The sequence below is a fragment of the Echinops telfairi genome, unplaced genomic scaffold (genome assembly GCF_000313985.2).
Source record: "Echinops telfairi isolate 266 unplaced genomic scaffold, ASM31398v2 ScPeMD7_7458;HRSCAF=8496, whole genome shotgun sequence".
Classification (NCBI taxonomy): Eukaryota; Metazoa; Chordata; class Mammalia; order Afrosoricida; family Tenrecidae; genus Echinops; species Echinops telfairi.
In genome coordinates this window covers 47,855,192-47,872,343 of record NW_022111358.1, presented here as the reverse complement: position 1 = coordinate 47,872,343, position 17,152 = coordinate 47,855,192, and the positions used below count along the sequence as shown (strand labels likewise).

The window sequence follows — 17,152 nt, the reverse complement described above, 5'->3', positions numbered from 1 at the left end:
TTGGGTCTCCACTCCGCACTACCCCCATCATTCACTACAGTAAGATTTTTTGTTCTGATGATGCCTTATACCTGATCCCTTCGACACCTCCTGATCGCATAAGCTGGTGTGCTTCTTCCATGTGGGGTTTGTTGTTTCTGAGCTTGATGGCCGCTTGTTTACCTTCAAGCCTTTAAGACCCCAGACACTATACTTTTTGATAGGCGGTGGGGCATGCTTCTTCCGATGTCCAAGAGCTGCTGCTGTCCTTTCCTGGTGCCTCACAGGGCCGCTTCTCCGGGCTTCTCGTGCGGAGCATCCGGTCATGTGCTTGACTTGTTTTTCTGCTGGCCTCGGTTTTTAGTCTCCTTTACATTGGTTTCCAGGCCCTCTTTCCGTACTGGGGTCACTAATCCATTCTTGAGAACATAGGTGATGGACATTTCCCCAGTTTGTCATTTGACCCTGATTTGAATCCTGTGATGTGATTTCTACGTTCCTCTACTGAAACCGGCAAATCTTTCACTTATGACTTTTAGATTCGGACCAGCGTTTGAGTGGTCTCTCTCCCTCCAAGATGACGTTTGACATTCTCTCGTGTTTCTTTCATAAGTACGCTTGTGATGTAACTGGCGCTCATCCTGATGTCCAGACATGCCTCATTTCACTGTGCTTCACAGACACCATGGCTATTAGTTTACCTTCAATAGGCTAAAGGCCGGGTAGCCCTGGGTCCAGCAAGTCCATTGGTCCTGTTGTTTTCCTAACAGTGTGTGCTCATTCCCGTCATTCTTACCGACTCCCACACTTCCCAGATGCACACCTAACAGACCACAGTGGAGCGGGAATGCAACTTCTCTAGGCACAGGGACTCGCTACACTGAAACCAGGGCTTCACCGCACAGGGCAGGGTCGGGCCCATGTCCTGAGGGCTGCCTGTCTCTGGGAACTGGGCACCTGGCGTAGCTTCCCCGCTGGCTGCCCTCCCTCTGCTGTGAGACCATCTCACGGGCTCCCTCAGAAGCCCACGGTGCTCCTCTAACAATGAAGGCCTGCGAAGCGCGTGGGCTAAGTGGGCCATACTTCCATTTATTGAACAGGAATGAAAGCCGGGAAATGTGAGAAAATATCCACTAACCTGCTGGAAAATACACCTATTATATGCTGAACTAGAGCTTTTAGTTGAAAAAAGATGGCCCAGCCTGCATTTGGTGGTGCTGCACCCACCTTTTGAAGTCCTTTTTTGGAGGCACTGCCCCAGGAGCCGCAGGAGGAGGTGCCATCTTGGGAAGCGGCATTGCTCCACGCGTCCCCGTCTTCCTCCTCCCATTGACTGGTGCTGAGGCGCCCCTCGTCCCCCCCGCTGCCCCAGCCTTCTTGCATAGATTTTGAAGCTGCAGAAAGAGAGAGAGAGAGAGCAGACAGGAGGTCAGCAGAGTCACTATCCCAGGGTACATGAGGCTACACTGTAACACAATTCAGGGGAGCGAGGAGGAAAAGGGTGTATGAGAAACTACACACACAATCCCATTCCTCCCAGACTAAGGACTGAAATTCTCAGCGCAGATATGTAATGTGTATGCACATGTGCAGCCATGACTGTCCTTCAGGCTGCAGCTATTGGCGTGTGTACTGTTCTGAGCTGTCTTAACAATTAAGAAGCCACCTGGAAACAAAACCTCCAAAATCTAGCTTGCTGCCACCGAGCTGATGCCAACTCACAGCGGCATCATAGGATAGGACAGAACTAACCCTCTGGGTTTCCGAGACCATGGTTCCTTTTTTGCTTTTGGGTAGGTCCTAGTTGATGTTTAAAAATACATATTTTATCATTTTTTTGGTGAAAGTTTACCTAGCAAATGAGGTTCCCATTAAACTATCTCAGCATTTTCCATATACGCTGTCCAGTGACACTGGTTACATATTATGTTGGCATCTGCAGTTTTTCCGTCCCTGTTTCACTGTGCTAACCGAGGCCTCCTGACTCTCTGTGAGCTAGGGCACACACTGACTGTTTGGCCTCAGGCAGAGACTGTACTCTTCATGGGAGCAGAAAGCCTTGTATTTCTCCCTCGGAGCAACTAGTGGGTTCTAAATGCAGACCTTATGGTTAGCAGCCCAACGCATAACCAATGTCACCAGGGAAGGGTGGTCCCCGTGTGGTCTGCATGCTCACTCACGACAGCTTCTAACACCGGGAGGCCAAGGCAGCACGAGGAGGGAGATTTCTTCTTCAGTTACTCTGTGTCAATGGGGAGTAGTTGGTGGGGGTGGAGGTGGGGTGGGGGTGGTAGCAGATGGGCCTGCTACAGGGTGCCTGGTGTCACATGCTCTCAGACACCAGGGAGAGACGGGTGGCGGCACTGGTGCGCCGAGTCAGCAATGCTACGCTGTTTAAAGAGGCAGAGCAGAGCAAGGGCTAAGACGTGTGGCTGCTGCGCCCATGCGGAGGGTTTTGATTCTTGTGTGTATTTATTAATGTCAAATGGGAGGGTGCGGGGTTCTGTTTAAAGCAGTTCTTTTGTGGCCATACCAGGGCAAGTCAGAAAGTATTGCCGCTGGGGTTCCAAACAAAGCCCATGTACACAGGTCTCTGCCCTCAGTGGATGGCTGCAGGCCGTTCTCTCAGTAATGGTGCCAACTGTGGTTAAGGGCCCTTGAGGCGGTTCCGAGGCACAGCGACCCTATGGAAGTGCAACAGAAGGAAACACTGCACCGTCCTGCCCCATCCTCACAACTGGGCTCACGTGTAAGCCCATCATTATGGCCATGGTGCCCCAATCCACCTGTCTAAAACTTCCAATTCAAACAATGGCTTCTGAATGGATCTGCTTGGCCAGTTCAATTCCAGCAAAGAGGTTAGTTCAGAAAGCCATGGGGACTGAGGCTTGAGATTCCACAGGGGTCATCTGGACAGAAACTGCACTGGTGCGAAAAAGGCTGGGGATTTCCCATCACAACACTGTAGCTACTACTCCTCCTAGTGTAGCGAAGGCTGTCCGACAAGCAGTTCTTTGGGAAACCTTGCCCACCCACTCTACTGCCCTGATCTTGTCCCTTTCGACCTTTTTGTTTTCCGAACTTAAAGAACATTTAAAGGCGCATGAGTGTAAACACTTCCAGGAAACCAGAACTGCTGTTCTGATGTGGTGTCTACTGGAGTCTGCAGAATTCTTCAGAAAAGAGTTAAAGAGTTGGAGACATCACCGCCTTCAATGCAGAGACAGACCTAGCTGGAGGAGATGGTGAGAAATACTACCTTCTTGCACAGCTACCTTTGTTTAATAAAGGTGTCTATGAGTTGCTATCACTACTTTCTGACTTAACCCTGTACACAGTATTTGTTTAACAGTCTCGTTTAGAGTTAGTCTTAAGGTGGAGCAAGCCGAGGTGTGCGTCCTAAAGCTTGCGTTCTCTCTGCCAGCCTGCAGATGCCGGGCTCACCTGGTTTGCACAGGGCTGGGGCAGCAGCAGGGCCACTGGCTCTCCCAAAGGTCACCGCTGGTTCAGCAGGATGGTCGCCCCATCCGCTGCCACTGCTGGGGGGCTTCCCCCACGCTGCTGTGCCGTTGTCCACCAGGGTGGAAGGAGGGGGCGGCTCTCCCCAAGAGTTTTCGGCCTTTGAATGAACAGTAGGCATTTCTCCCCAGCCTGACGAAACGGAAGAGGGACGAAAGGAGAGAGAGAAGACACGTGAGATGGGGCAAGGAAGTAAACAGCACACTTGATGTCAAAGCAGTTTCTGGATGGCTGTTGTTGTCAGGAACTGGTAGCCCCATGTGACAGAGGACAGCTGGCCCAGATGGTCTCCAAGGCCATCACCCTTCAGGGGAGCAGATCACCAGGAGGTCTTTTTTTTTAAGCAGAGCACTAGGTGGGCTTGAACTGCTAACCTTTCAGTTAGCAGCTGAGAGCTTGGCCTACAGCCAGGAAGCCGCTAGCAGTAATGCAAAGTCTGTTGCTCACCATTATTTTATGCCTACAATAGGTCTAAGGAAGTGATTTAAAACGAAGGTTTGAGAAGCAGCTTGTTGTCCACCTGGTAGTGCATGTAAAGACCGAAAGGTAGGTTGGTCACATTTTCCTTCTCTGTGGGCTACAAATAGCAGCCACTACAATGGCCTGGTGTTTCATTTGCCTCACCGAGGGTTTCTCTGAGTCAAACCAGCTTGAGCTCACCGAACAACAGCATTAACAACAACGTTCTTTGATCAGAAAAAAGTACAAGTTGCCAATGTGCAGAAACACAGATATTCCAATCGCAACTCAGAACAGAAAATCTGTAGGAGAAAAGCTCTTGGTATAAAATGCAAACAGCTGACCACAATCTTACAGTGTTTGGGCTCAGCATGGATACTTTAATCTCACTGATGAGACTTATTAATTTCTTAAAATGAATGCAGAACCAGTTCCCTTGATGCTCCTTAGTCTAATAAAATGCACTAATACTGATTAATGATGAGAGGGCTCGCAGTCCACCAATCACTTTAAATGACAAGCTCACCGCTGAGTTGAGCAATATGCAAACGGCTACCCGTAACAGGGAGTCGGCCCTCATCAGCGGTGCGAGGCAATTGCTAAGGACGGCGCTGCCTGCAATTACATAGAAAATAACACACACCGAGACGTGCTTGCACAAATTAAAGGAGTAAAATTAAATCAGAAAAATTAGCACAAGTAGGAAAATGGCCAAGGTTCAGCGAAGGAAAACAAGGCTGGTGCTGCTGGCGCTCCCGGCGCTCCCTCAGGCATGTTGACTCCCCACCACAGGCCTGTCACTGTGTGCGTGCGTGCACACGCGCTCCTGTCCCATCTCTGAAAGGCCCGCCGCATTTCCTAAACAGTCAGAAGGAAGGCTCACTAGAGGCTTCCTTCCTCTGAACCCACAGACACAGGAGGGCTGGTGCTGCGAGGGATAGGGACGCAGCTGCTAACGTTGGCTGGCACTTGGAAGCCACTCGGGCTGCTTGGGAGAAAGACCTGGATCCGCTGGCTAAAGGTGACGGCTTATAGAGCCCAATGGGGCAGGAGGACAACAGAGATGCCTGCCGAGTCCCTTTCTTAGAAGCCTAGAGCAGAGGTTCCCACACTTATTTGGTCTGCTGCCCCCTCAGAAAAGACATCACTCAGCAGCCCCCATGAGGCAATGACAAACGTCTGTGCTCTAGACCTCCACCCAAGCCCAAGTCTAGGTCTCCGCTTTGCAGCCCCTATTGGTCCAGCTCTGCCTCCAGGAGATGCTCTGGCCACCTTGGGAAACCTATGCTCGGAAGGCTGGAGAAGTAGGCCAAGAATAGAAGTAGACAGATTCGTTTAAATGTCGAGCAAATATTTTCAGTTGACAGAGTTTTAAATAACACTATGAAAGTCAATATCCGTCTCATGGCCCTCTGTTCCTTGTTGGAGTGAGTCTGGTATCCTTTATGTGAATTTTATAGGGTGTCTTTGAAGAGAGGAGTTTATGCAAGTGGAATTAATTTCTCTCACACACAGAACCCTGTTGCAAGGACAACATGGCCAGAGCCCACCGGTCCCAGTCTCCCTCCTCTGAGGGTCAGCACAGCATGGGGAGTGGCCCATTAACAATGTCCCAGCAGGAACAATGCAGAGAGAGTACCCCAACCTGCCTTTCACTGGGTGCAGCACAGCTGGAGGGGTAGAGGACATTTTCTTCTGTGAAATAAGCACCCAAGCTTGTCACAGGACTCCAGCTACAGAGCCTGCCCCTGCGACTTTGCTGTCCTTGGGCTTGGCGTTTGCAGAGCAAAACTGCTCCACAGGGCTTTCCAGGGAGTGACCTTTTGGAGGTAGTTAGCCAGGCATGTCTTCCGTGGCTCATCTAGGTAGGTTGGACCCTTAGTCAAGTGTCGAGCCCTCTGTGCCACCCAGGGAACTCCAAAAGTGTGACAGGCCATCCTTTCTGGGAAGAAAGGCTGAGTTAAGAAACAGCCAACTATAATTAGGTGAAAAAACCCCAACAAAACAAAGCAAAAAATAACTCACTGCCGTCAAGTTGATGTTGACTCATAGTGAGCCTATAGGACAGGGCAGGTCTGCCCCTGTGAGGTTCTGAGACCGTACTTCCTATGGGAGTAGAAAGCCCCATCTTTCTCTCAAAGTTAAGACAAAAAAAAAAAAAGAAGACTTAAAATTCAATCAATGAGGCATTTCCTTCATGCCTGGGTTTTCAGGTGCTGACTTAATGAGGTGGGCTTGAACTCATGCTGATGGCCTGAGACACAGTGTGAATTTATTATGGTGTCAGGTTGGATACTGGTATTTACACATGGTGACACATGTAGTCACAGGGCTCAGTGCCCCACCTTTCAAGACACGGCTGACACTTCTGCTCATGTCCAGGGACTTCCCTGAGGGTTCTACGTAAGGCTTGGCAGAAGGATGGGTCACTCTGATACAGCATTTTTCTGCAATGGTCTTGTAACTGCCACCAAATGACTGGGTGGGACTATGCAAATCTGATGCTTGTGGCCCACCAAAGGGATTGGACGGCTTGGTAATAATGCAAACAAGGCGCCTGGGATCATGCAACTAAAGTATAAGGAGTCCTAAAGAGTGGATTGGTCAGTTTTGCCATCCTGCTAGGCTTGAGAAAGAGAATTCTGGAGCAGAGAGGAATCTCACCTTCACCAAGAAAAAAGAGCTAAGAGCACATGTTTTGGACCTGGGGTCTCTGTGCTGAGAACCTCCTAGACCCAGGAGCGAGAGCCAGCTAGTGAGCTGTCACCCTGGAGACAAAGTGAGTGCGGCAGTAGAACCAGGAGTCAGTAGCAGGTTTCTTGGCCCTCAGAGTGAGAGAGCACAGTGCCTTTAGGCAGGAGGCTTTCTGGCAGGGTGGGTGCCTTTGGGTGCTCATTGGTCGAACAAAAGAGCACTGTCACACCAGCTTGAGCAGGACAGAAGCTTCTCTGTTGCCTTACTGGATCTTCACAGGGGACAAGAAGGCCTTGGGGGTGGGATTCCATTAATACTCTGGACACACATCCACACATATCTCCTCCCTCTATAGTGGGACTCCTATGCTCTGGACTTCTGTCCCTTAGCAAGCACCCCACCCCCACCCCAGGAAAGCAACAATAACTAAAGTCCTAATGAAATCCAGAAGAGGAGGCCACATCCACAAAGAACCTACTCAGGTCACTGTTCTTTTCAGAACGAATGAGTGGCACTTAAAATAGAACTTCTGACTTCTGGCAGGAGAGGCCCGGGATCTATTTCTGAAGTTATGGTGTGAAGTTGAGCTGTAACAGCATCTTGCTGATTCATGTCAAGGGGACTCCGTTTTTTTAAAACTAATTTTAAGCCACCAGAAAATAAAAAAAGGACAAGCAGGTTTCTAGGACTGGGAGTCTTGGAGGAAGGGCAGTGTTCTGGAGCTCCTGGCATGGATGGGAGGACACCACACTCAGGCAGGTGGGGCAGCCTCAACCCTCGGCTTCCTTGGCTCAGTGTCATGAAGGGTGCCAGGCCTCTGCCATGATCCACTCACACCTCCTTTGCCTGTGTGGGTAGTATTTGTGCTGCAAAACTAAGTTAAAAAGCAAATATAATACCACCAGACTAAGGAGCCCTGTTGTCAGAGTGGTTACATGTTGGCCTGCTAACTGCAAGTTCAGCAGTTTAAAACCAAGGGAGAAAGACGGGGCTTTCTACTCCCATAAAGAGGTGAGGTCTTGGGAGCCCACAGGGGCAGTTCTACCCTGTCCTATAGAGCCACTGAAATTGACTCAATGGCAATGAGGTTTTTGGTTGTTGTGTTTGTTTAGACTAAGAACCAGGTATAAAGCGAAGCCTGCCTCTCACTGAGCCTCCTTGACATGCACAAGGTGACTTTTGGCCAGACCCAGGAGAGTTGAGAAGGCGGTGCTGGCCGGCGAGGTTGTCTTGAGGAGGATGGGGAGTGGTGGTGGTGTTGGGCACCACTCCAGCTCGCCGCCGCCCTACGGGCAGCAGAAGGAAGTCGTGCCTGTGCCATCCTCACAGCGGTTCTCATGTGAGCCCAGGTTCTCATGTGTGAGCCCATCGATGCAGCCACTGTGTCCATCCACCTTGTCAAGGGCCTTCCTCTTTTCTGCCGTTACTTTGCTAAGCATGATGTCCCTCTCCAGGGACCGGTCTGTCGTGATCACGTCAAAAGTACATGAGACAAAGTCTCCCCATCCTTGCTTCTAAGGAACATTCTGGCTGTGTCTTTTCTAAGACAGATTTGTTTATTCCTTTGGGAGTTCATGGTGCTTTCAATACTCTTTACCAGCATCATAATTCAAATTCACTGATTCTTCTGTCTTCCTGATCCAACAGCCAACTTTTACATGCACGTGACTGCAAACACCATGGCTTGTATCAGACACAGGAACACCTTGCTCTTCAACACTCTAAAGAGGTCTTGTGACGCTAATTTACTTAATGTAACTGGTCTTTTGATCTCCTGACTGCTGCTTCTATGAGCAATGATTGTGGATCCAAGCAAGATAACTTCCTCAACGTCAACATTTTTTCCATTTATCATGATGTCACTTATTGGTCCAGTTGTGAGGATTTTGTTCGTTAATTGAAGTATAATCCATATTGAAGGCTGAAATCCTTAACCTTCATCAGCAAGTGCTTCAAGTTCTCACTTTCAGCAAGCAAGTTTGTGTCATCTGCACATTGCAGCTTGTTAATAAACCTTCCTCTAATCCAGATGTTGAATTCTTCTTCATATAAGCCAGCTTCTCTGATGATTTGCTCAGTACAGACAATAATAGGGATTAAAAGGTTAAAGAAAAATCGGGAACATGATCAACATCACCAGTACGCTTCAAGCATATGGTATTAACATTTGATTTCTGCTGATGTTGGAAGACCAACCTCCACATGCAAGTTCATGGCCCTACTATGTTGGTTTAGCTTGAAATGAGTATACGATGCCCTTTATATTCAATTCTAAATTAATTGTACATGTGCCTAAAGATCCATTTTCCAAGTGTTCCACAGCAGCCTCCCTAGGGGTGCTGGGTCATCAGCTGGAGAGGGATTTTCAGGACCTCCTCTTCTGCCCTCAGAAACAATAGTCAGTGCTGCAACTGCACATGGTTGGGTGCTATGGCTACGCCACTGGTGTCCAAGCAGCAGAGTGGCTCTGCCGTGACTGGGTGGCTCGTTGTAGCCAGCTCCTCAGTGGGGGAAAGGGGTGCCATGCCATCGTCTGGCCCAGCGTCCTCTCACAGGTCTCAGTGTCACTGCAGAGTCTCACTACTGTCACCAGGGCATGCAGAAATACTTCAGGTCACAACATAAACCACATGGAAAGGTAAACTTCAAAATGTGACACCAAGGGTTGGCAAGTCATGGCTTGGGGACCAAGTGGTGGCCAGGGCCTGCTACTGTAGCTCAAGTTTGACTGGACTCCGCATGCTCAAGAGTACGCGAGAGCAGCTGTGGAAGAGCTGGCACGGCCAGCTCATGATTGCTGCTTCTGCCCCACGTGACCCTAAAGGACCCCCTCCTGGAGAGTGCTTGTCAACAACATCACCAGGGGCATCCCAGACCTTTGTGTTCTGGGCCCACCAAGGCCCGCTGAAGCCTTGGGGTAGACCACTGATGCTCTGGTGCAATAGCAGCCCCTAAGTCCAGTTATTGTGTGAGATAAAAACTATCAGAAGTGAAGGGCTCTGCCTGCAGTCTGTTCTTTTCGGCCTGTCCATGGCAGTAGAGATGACTTCCCGCTGGGCATAGAAGCTCAAGAAGCCCCCAGCAGGCTGCTGGACGTGAGTGCAAGGGTTTCCCAGATCAACTTCCACACTTGGGACCAAACAACACACAATGCTTAAGAAGAGATCTGGGGGACAAAGGCTCAATAAACAGTGCATTTACTGAGTTGATTCCAATTCTCTCGAGCCTACAGGACAGAGTAAAACTGCCCTTGAGGGTTTCCAAGGCAGCCAGCCTCATCCTTTTCCCTAGGAGCAACTGGGAACTGCTGGCCCTGAGGTTAACAGCTCAATGCATAACCTACTATGCCGTCAGGGCTCCCTGAAATGCTTAGCATAGTAGCCCTTAAAAAAAAAGACATCAGATTTTAGGTGGATCTGCGAAAAGGTGTGATGTGGCTCAAAAGATGAAGGCAGGCTGCCTCCCTAGGAGGAGGATTTCAGGACTGTGGGGCGGAATCTTATGGGACCTGCTTTAGGGGAGAGCCCACAATGATCTAACTTCCGTAACAGGGAAGTAACATTTTAAAATGCTCAGGAGAGTGAGGTGGGCAACGCAAAGACATCGAAATGAGTTCTGTACAAAGGCAGAAAGGGCCGTAGCATTCCTTTGTTGCTGCTGAAGCACAAACACCACAGGTAGCTGATGAGCAACCAGCAGGGGAAGGCCTTTCCTAAGACCTCGCTCCAGAGAAGGCCCTCAGCCAGCAGTTTTTCTTTCTTGGTGGCAAGTCCCTCTGTTTGATTCTCTCTCCTTTCTGTCTTGTCAGACGAACGGTGACAGGTGCAGCTACAACCTGGGAAACCCGACACTGGGTCAGAGCCGCGACCCGAGTCAGGGTGTTACAACCTACCTGATGGCTCTCCTCAGAGCTGATGGCTGATCCCATCAGAGAGGACGGTGATGTCACTGCTGAACTGTCACACTAGGGAGAACCAGGGCCCAGCCAAAGTGACATACATTTTAGGGTGACACAACTCAGGCCTGACATCAACGATCCAATGGCAACATGAGTTCCAACCTATCTAGTTGAACATTTGTCAATTGAAAGAGAAGAAACCCAACAGTAACGCGAAAGCTCCGTAACACAAAGACAAGTTCACAATCAGGTGAGCTTTGGTGACCTGAGCCAGGACCTCCAGGCTAGAGAATCCTGGTCTACCGAGGATGCTCAGCACCTCTTCCCAGTGGGCAGGAAGTTATTAGCCAATTCTTCTTAGTTCTGTGGACATTTAAAAACAGTGCTATCAAGAAGCTTGGCGGAGTTACTTACAGGGCTTCGCCACCAGGATAAACAGCACTCTCTATGAGCGCCCCCACCCCCCACCCCCCGACACGCGCACCCTTTCCTACCTGAGCCAAGCAGTGGGGATCGGGCCAGCTGTGTGCTGGCCTGGTGCGAGGGCGGCGTCTCCACGCGGTTTGCGTTGTTACTGGTGGTGGCAGCGGCAGCAGTGGTGTTGGCGGTGGTACTGCTCTGCATGACTGGGTTGTTTCGATCCCACATGTTAACAGTTTTGTTGTTGTAGGTGCTTGGGTCGCCCCAAGCTGAGGTACCGTCATCGATTTCCATTTTGCGTCGAATGGAGGGTGGAGAGGGTTCTTCCCAGCCTGTGGCCTCGCTGCTGGCCTTCTGCTTGGGTGGCACGGGGCCCCCAACCCACCCTGTTCCTGTCTGCTTAACAGACGCAGCTCCCCCCCAGTGACTCATGCCACTATCTTGGGGTTTGTTAGCCCAGTTCTGTTGGGGACCAGTCTTTAAAGACTCCCCCCAGCTTGTACCTGGATTAATCTTCGAGCTTGTGCCACCGCCCCACCCACTGGTCCCAGACCTGGTGGCCTCGCTCCAGCCCGACCCCGGCCGACCGTGGTCAGCATCCCAGCCAGACCCGTTCTTCTTCCCATCCCCAAGGTGGCTGAGGACAGATGGCGAGTCGGCCCAGTCGCCCCCTCCTGTACTCCACGCAGGACTGGCTTTCTGTCCCTCTCCCCAGTTTTGTGATTTGGGTTTTGGAGGCTCCCCCCAGGTGGATGACTTGTCATCCTGAGGGGCGGCCCCACTCCAGGTGTGGCTGCCCTTGGCAGCGGCAGCATTGTTAACAGCAGCAGAGCTCACTGAGTCCCCCCAGACCCCTGGGCCGCTGGGTGCCTTGCTGTCCCCCCAGCCTGCATTTGCGGGCACAGCAGCAGGGGGCGAGCTGACCCACCCAGATACTGCAGAGGTATTTGTACTGTTCACGATGGACCCTTCGTTCTTCCCCCCTGAGTTTGAAGGCTGAGCAGCTGCACAACCCCAGGCCTCTGTCCCATTGTCGCTCTTCCTCTCAGAACGAGGGGATTCTTCAAATTCCCAGGCAGTGTTCTGCTTTACAGGTGTCTGGCCCCAGCCGGTGTTGGACAGGACTCTTGGGTCAAGATCACTCCTGGGCAACTGGATGTGCCCTTGGTCTCCGACCCCCTTCTCCCGCCGGCGGCCTTCGCCTGCTCCCTCCCGCATGCTGCTTCCTTCATTGTGGTGGCCAGAGCTGTCGCAGCTTCCTTCGCTCGCAGGTGCTCCGGGGACTGCCTTTGCCCAGGAGGCCATCGGGTCACCACTAGGCTGCGTGGCGGGACTCTGGCTGCTGACACTAGGACCATCCCACCCAGCTGAGCCTTTTCCACTGACTTCACCACTGGAATGCTGGTTTGGGGGCTTCCCCCACTCCCCATTCACACCATTGGTTGAGCTGCGGCCAGGGTGGCCCCAGGCTGCTGAATGGCCGTGACCAACGCCAGTGTTGCTGCTGCCCCGGCCCCAGGCTAGTATTCCTGGGCCGGAGGGCGGCCCCGAGTCCCAGGCGTTGCCTCCGCTGGCGTCCTTCTGCGTGGCGCTGCTGGATCCATTTTGCTTAGCACTTAATGCCGAGTTCACAGTGTCTCCATTGCCCTGACTGAACCCAGAATTGCTACTTCCGGCCGCAGGGTTTCCTGGGGACAGGCCCCACACAGAACTGCCTATGCCTTCGCCGGCCCCCACACCGACTTGAGAAACTGTGGAGCCGTTAGCACCAGGAAGGCCTTGCAGGTGGGGCGGGATGAGGGCCCCCATACCGACAGCCACCCCCCAGTTTGGCAGTCCGTTGGTCTGCATTGCATTGAGAGGGTTTGGGGATGAGTTCAGGGGATTAGTGTTATTTGGTCCGTCAGAGTTAAGGTTCTGAGGGTGCATGCTGATCGACACATTTGGGGCTGGGGGTGTCTGTGGGTCGGTGCTCTCCTGCGGCAGCAAACTCCCCCAAGCACCCAAGGGGCCCGCGGCACTCCCATTCTGGCTGCCCAGGCTTTGGCCGATGGCATTGACTGGACTGCAAATACTGGAAGGGTTGCCTGTGGCCACAGTCCCTTCGTGTCCAAGTACCGGCCAGGCGGCTGGGTTGGCATTGGGATTAAGGTTTAGATTAATGCCGGCATTGGAGCTAGAAGCCCCCCAGCAGTTCGGACTCCGACCGTCTCCCATCACATTGTCCAGCTTCCCTTCCCCGCCGCCACCCAGGGAGCAGTGGGCCAGGCCGGCACCGGAGCCTGTGGTGATACCCCACCCTCTGGCTGAGTTCCCGTTGCTGCTGGCTGCCCCGGCTCCGAGGGTACTTGGGGTGGCTGTGCTTTGGACGAGGGCGCTGCCGGAGCCATTATTGCCATTTGTCTTTTTGGGGTGGCCGGTGCAGGTACCCTGGGTGCTCCCTGTAGCCATGCTACTGTTCTCCGAGCCGCAGGTGGACGCAGAGTCAGTGTCTGTGGGGCATTCTGAGGCAGCTTCCGTCTCAGTGCCGATGGTGGGAGGCCCCGCCTCCTGGTCGGGCCTATCTGCTGTCACTTTATCCCAGCTGCAGTTGGCCTCGCTTCGGTGCGGGGGCTGCTGTCCCCAATGGGGACTTTCATAGTGATCCACCAATCCGCCGTGGCTGAGATCTGAAAAAGATGGAACACACCCCACATTAGAGCCTGGCTTGAAGGCGGCCTGGGGATCCACTTGGAAGGGGCCCTTCGGAAGTCCTTTGTTTATTAGTTTTTCCAGTCTCAACGACAAACACCCAAACACGACTTCACGGGGAGGCTGGGGAAGGGAGGTGTCACCTCATACTTCCTAGCATCCATTTCAAGCTGTTTGCTTCTTACCAGTCCTACCGACTCTTACCATCTGGTGCCCCACCCTGTCACCCTGAGAGAAGAGGGTGCACACACGCACGTGCACTGGCAGGCATTTTTGGAGGAAAACAAGCTGCCCAGCAAGTCCTGGGCATGGTTAAACCAATCCACAGCCTCCCTGAGCCCCATACTGTGTGGTGGGCTTGAAAGAAGAATTGAAAATACACCGCAGGGTCAGACAGTGGAGAACCTGTGCCCCACCTTTTTTTTTTAGGGAGGGGATGGTGAGGGGGAGGAACAGAGGTCTTTGAGAGCTTGGTCTTACTAAGGGGAGAGACGCCCAGTTGCCCAGGCACTGTGTAGTCCAATCCTGCAGCCACCCTGGCTGGTCACAGGGTCCCACGTACCAATCAAGACCACCTTCTTCCCCCAGCCAGTGGCTCCCTGGCCAGGGGCCTTTCTGCACACATGACCCCTTCCCTTTCCTCACAGGCTATTCTCGAGAGAGCCTCTGACAGCCTGGCTCTCACCTCACTTTCAAGATCTCTTTAAAGGACCCGCTATCAGGCATTTACATTTTATCCTAAGACTTCCTAATGGGCTACTTCTTCAATGACACGTGGAGGCAGCACGTATCATTGAAGAAGTGGAGGTAAGGATAAAAAAGCACTGAACCCACATATACCACAAACTCATACCATTGAGAAAGCCTCCAAAGTTCCTTTAAATAGTATGAGCCACAAACAAGCTGTCACAAATCATTTTTTAGACCCTTTTAATCATTTCACTCTCATCCAATTCATGCTAACAAGACTTGTGGATATTAAGACATGGATTTCCTAAAGAAAGTCTCTTTTAAAATTGTGAGGAGCTAAGGTTGGAGTAGGGAGAAAGTGTGTCAAGAAGGAACACGACCACTGGAGAACACACCAAAGCGGGTGTAAGCCTTTCAAAAGCCGCCTGTGCCGCCTGCGTTTAGAGGAAGGTCAGGAGTTCAGAGTTGTAGTGCAGGTGGCTCCAAAGTAGGTGGGCAATGCTGGGAGAAAACTACAAAGGAAACTGGGAAACCGACAACAGGAAGCCTGTGGGCTCAAAACTTTGGAAGAATAGCTGTTTTTGTGTTTTGTACAATACTGGTAGTGGCCCTGTAGCCCTGGTTTCTGTTGCTCACTCTTCTCCTTTGTCTTGCCCAGACTAGAAAGTTATCTCCCGTGGACCTAGAGACCAAGTGAGCTGCCCACCAGCGATGATGGATGTCAGCAGCGATTGGATCATAGGTCCTATTATGGGTGGGCCCACTTCCCCGAGGCCAGGGCTTCTCAGCGAGCACCCTACCCTCAGGAGGCTAGCACCCTGGCTCACCACTGTGAGCCCTGAGGAGTGGTATTTGGACATGGAGCAAGCTCTTTTCTATACCCAACACACCATGAAAGGTCTAGTGTTGTTAGGTATTCTCAGTCAGTTCCCACTCATGGTGAGCCTGTGCACAACAGGATGAAGCACCAGTCAGGTCTACGTCATCCTTGTTCTTAAGTTGCAGCCCCTCAGTCAACCTTTCTTGCGCAGGGTCTTCCTCTTTTTCACTTCCCCTCTGAAAGGACTAGTGTTTTGTTAATGGTTGACGATCCCTTGGGTCCCACTTTTTGTTTTTTAATCTTAAAGCTTTTATTTGATGCTGATAGTTTAGAGGTTCCCACTTAAAAAAATATATACATATTTTTGCTGTTGAAAACACCCACAGCAAATCATACCTCCACTGGAAAAATTCTACACAAATAATTCAGGGACACGGCTTGCTCTCTTCCAGTTATGCAGCCATCCTCATCCTCCTCTTTGGATTGCTCCTCCCCCGAGAACACAGCTTCTGGGGCCCTGGGCTTCTCCCTCACCTTCTGACCCTTTCACAGGGGTAGCCTGATTCCTAACAGTAGCAAAATTACAGTTACGATGTAGCAACAAAAATAATTTTATGGTGGTGGTGGTGAGGGTCACCACAACATGAGGAACCATACTACAGGGTAAAGGCATTAGGAAGGTTGAGAACCAGTTTTAGAGACCAGTGAATCGACTATTTGAAATGAGCATCTCTCCCACACATAAGAAGCCCCAGTTGGTCAATGCGCTGGGCAAGGGCTAGTCCTAGGGAAGACATCCAGCAGACACAAAAGCCACCCTAGACATCCAGGTGCTGTTTCTATGACCTTGGACACTGTTATCATCTCACCCAAACCCACTGCTGTCGAGCTGACGCTGACTGAGCATCGGGGACTGCTACTGCTCCCTAGTCTCTGACACTGGCTTTACAGGAGCAGACGGTCCCATCTTTTCCCTCAGAGGAGCTGGTGGGTTTGAGCCATCAACCTTGAGGTTAGCAGTCCAGAGCTTACCTAACATGCCACCAGATAAGCTTTGTGTTAAAAAAAAAAACCTGGCTCGTATTGGTTGGCCCTATAGGACAGAACAGAGTTGTGGGTTTCTGAGGCTGTAAATCTTTACAGGAGCAGGTAGCTTCATCTTTCTCACTAGGAATGGCTAGGGGTTTGAACCGCTGTCCTTGCAGATAGTTAGCAGCCCAAAAAGGAACTCACCACACCATCAGAAACTCCTGGCTATTTTTGTACAAACTCAAATAACCTCACTGCTATTGACTTGATTCTGACTCACAGTAGCCCTTTAGGGCAAGAAGCCACTCTGGGTTTTCAAGACTTTAAATCTTTACCAGAGTTGTTGTCAGGGGCCATGGAGCCGGCTCTGACCCATCGTGACCCTGTGCTCAACAGAATGAAACACTGGCCGGTCCTGTACCACCCTCATGTTGTTCCTGAGCCTGAGCCATGGTTGCAGCCCTGGGTCAGTCCATCTCACTAAGGGCCTTCCTTCCTCTTTTTAGTTGCTCCTCCACTTTATAAGTACGATGTCCTTTTCTAGGCAATGGCCTCTCTTACATGAGTAGACTCATCTCTCTCATGCAGAGCAGCTGGTGGGTTTGAACTGCCAACCCTGTGGTTCGCAGCTCAGTGCATAGCTCACTACACCACCAGGAAACCTTTAGAAGACATAAAGTGCATAAACTATAGCGTTGAGAAATCTGACTAATACTAAAAATATCCGTAATGGGCTCTCTGCTCCTCCTCGTGCGACAGACAGCTGCCTCTCCTACTCTCCTGTTCCCGTGCAGTCCCAGCCGCATCCCGAGACACGATGGTGAAGGTCGGAGTGAACGGATTTGGCCGCATTGGGCGCCTGGTCACCAGGGCTGCTTTCAATTCTGGCAAAGTGGAAATTGTTGCCATCAATGACCCCTTCATTGATCTGAACTACATGGTCTACATGTTCC

At 51.4% G+C, this 17,152-nt stretch overlaps 1 protein-coding gene across 3 annotated transcripts in view; it reads right to left on the bottom strand.

Annotated features, from left to right (window-relative positions):
• TNRC6C (trinucleotide repeat containing adaptor 6C) overlaps positions 1–17,152 on the bottom strand; it is a 60,068-nt gene that overhangs the window by 17,811 nt on the left and 25,105 nt on the right. For 2 of the 3 annotated variants that reach the window (XM_045299402.1, XM_045299405.1), the window contains exons 4-6: positions 11,045–13,638; positions 3,424–3,640; positions 1,207–1,373 (exon numbers count right to left, since the gene is read on the bottom strand). In XM_045299402.1, coding sequence (XP_045155337.1) covers positions 1,207–1,373; positions 3,424–3,640; positions 11,045–13,420 — 2,760 coding nt within the window. In that variant the 5' untranslated portion in view covers positions 13,421–13,638. Of the gene's footprint in view, positions 1–1,206; positions 1,374–3,423; positions 3,641–11,043; positions 13,639–17,152 lie in introns of those variants that run through there. The other variant, XM_045299403.1, reaches the window with a different exon arrangement.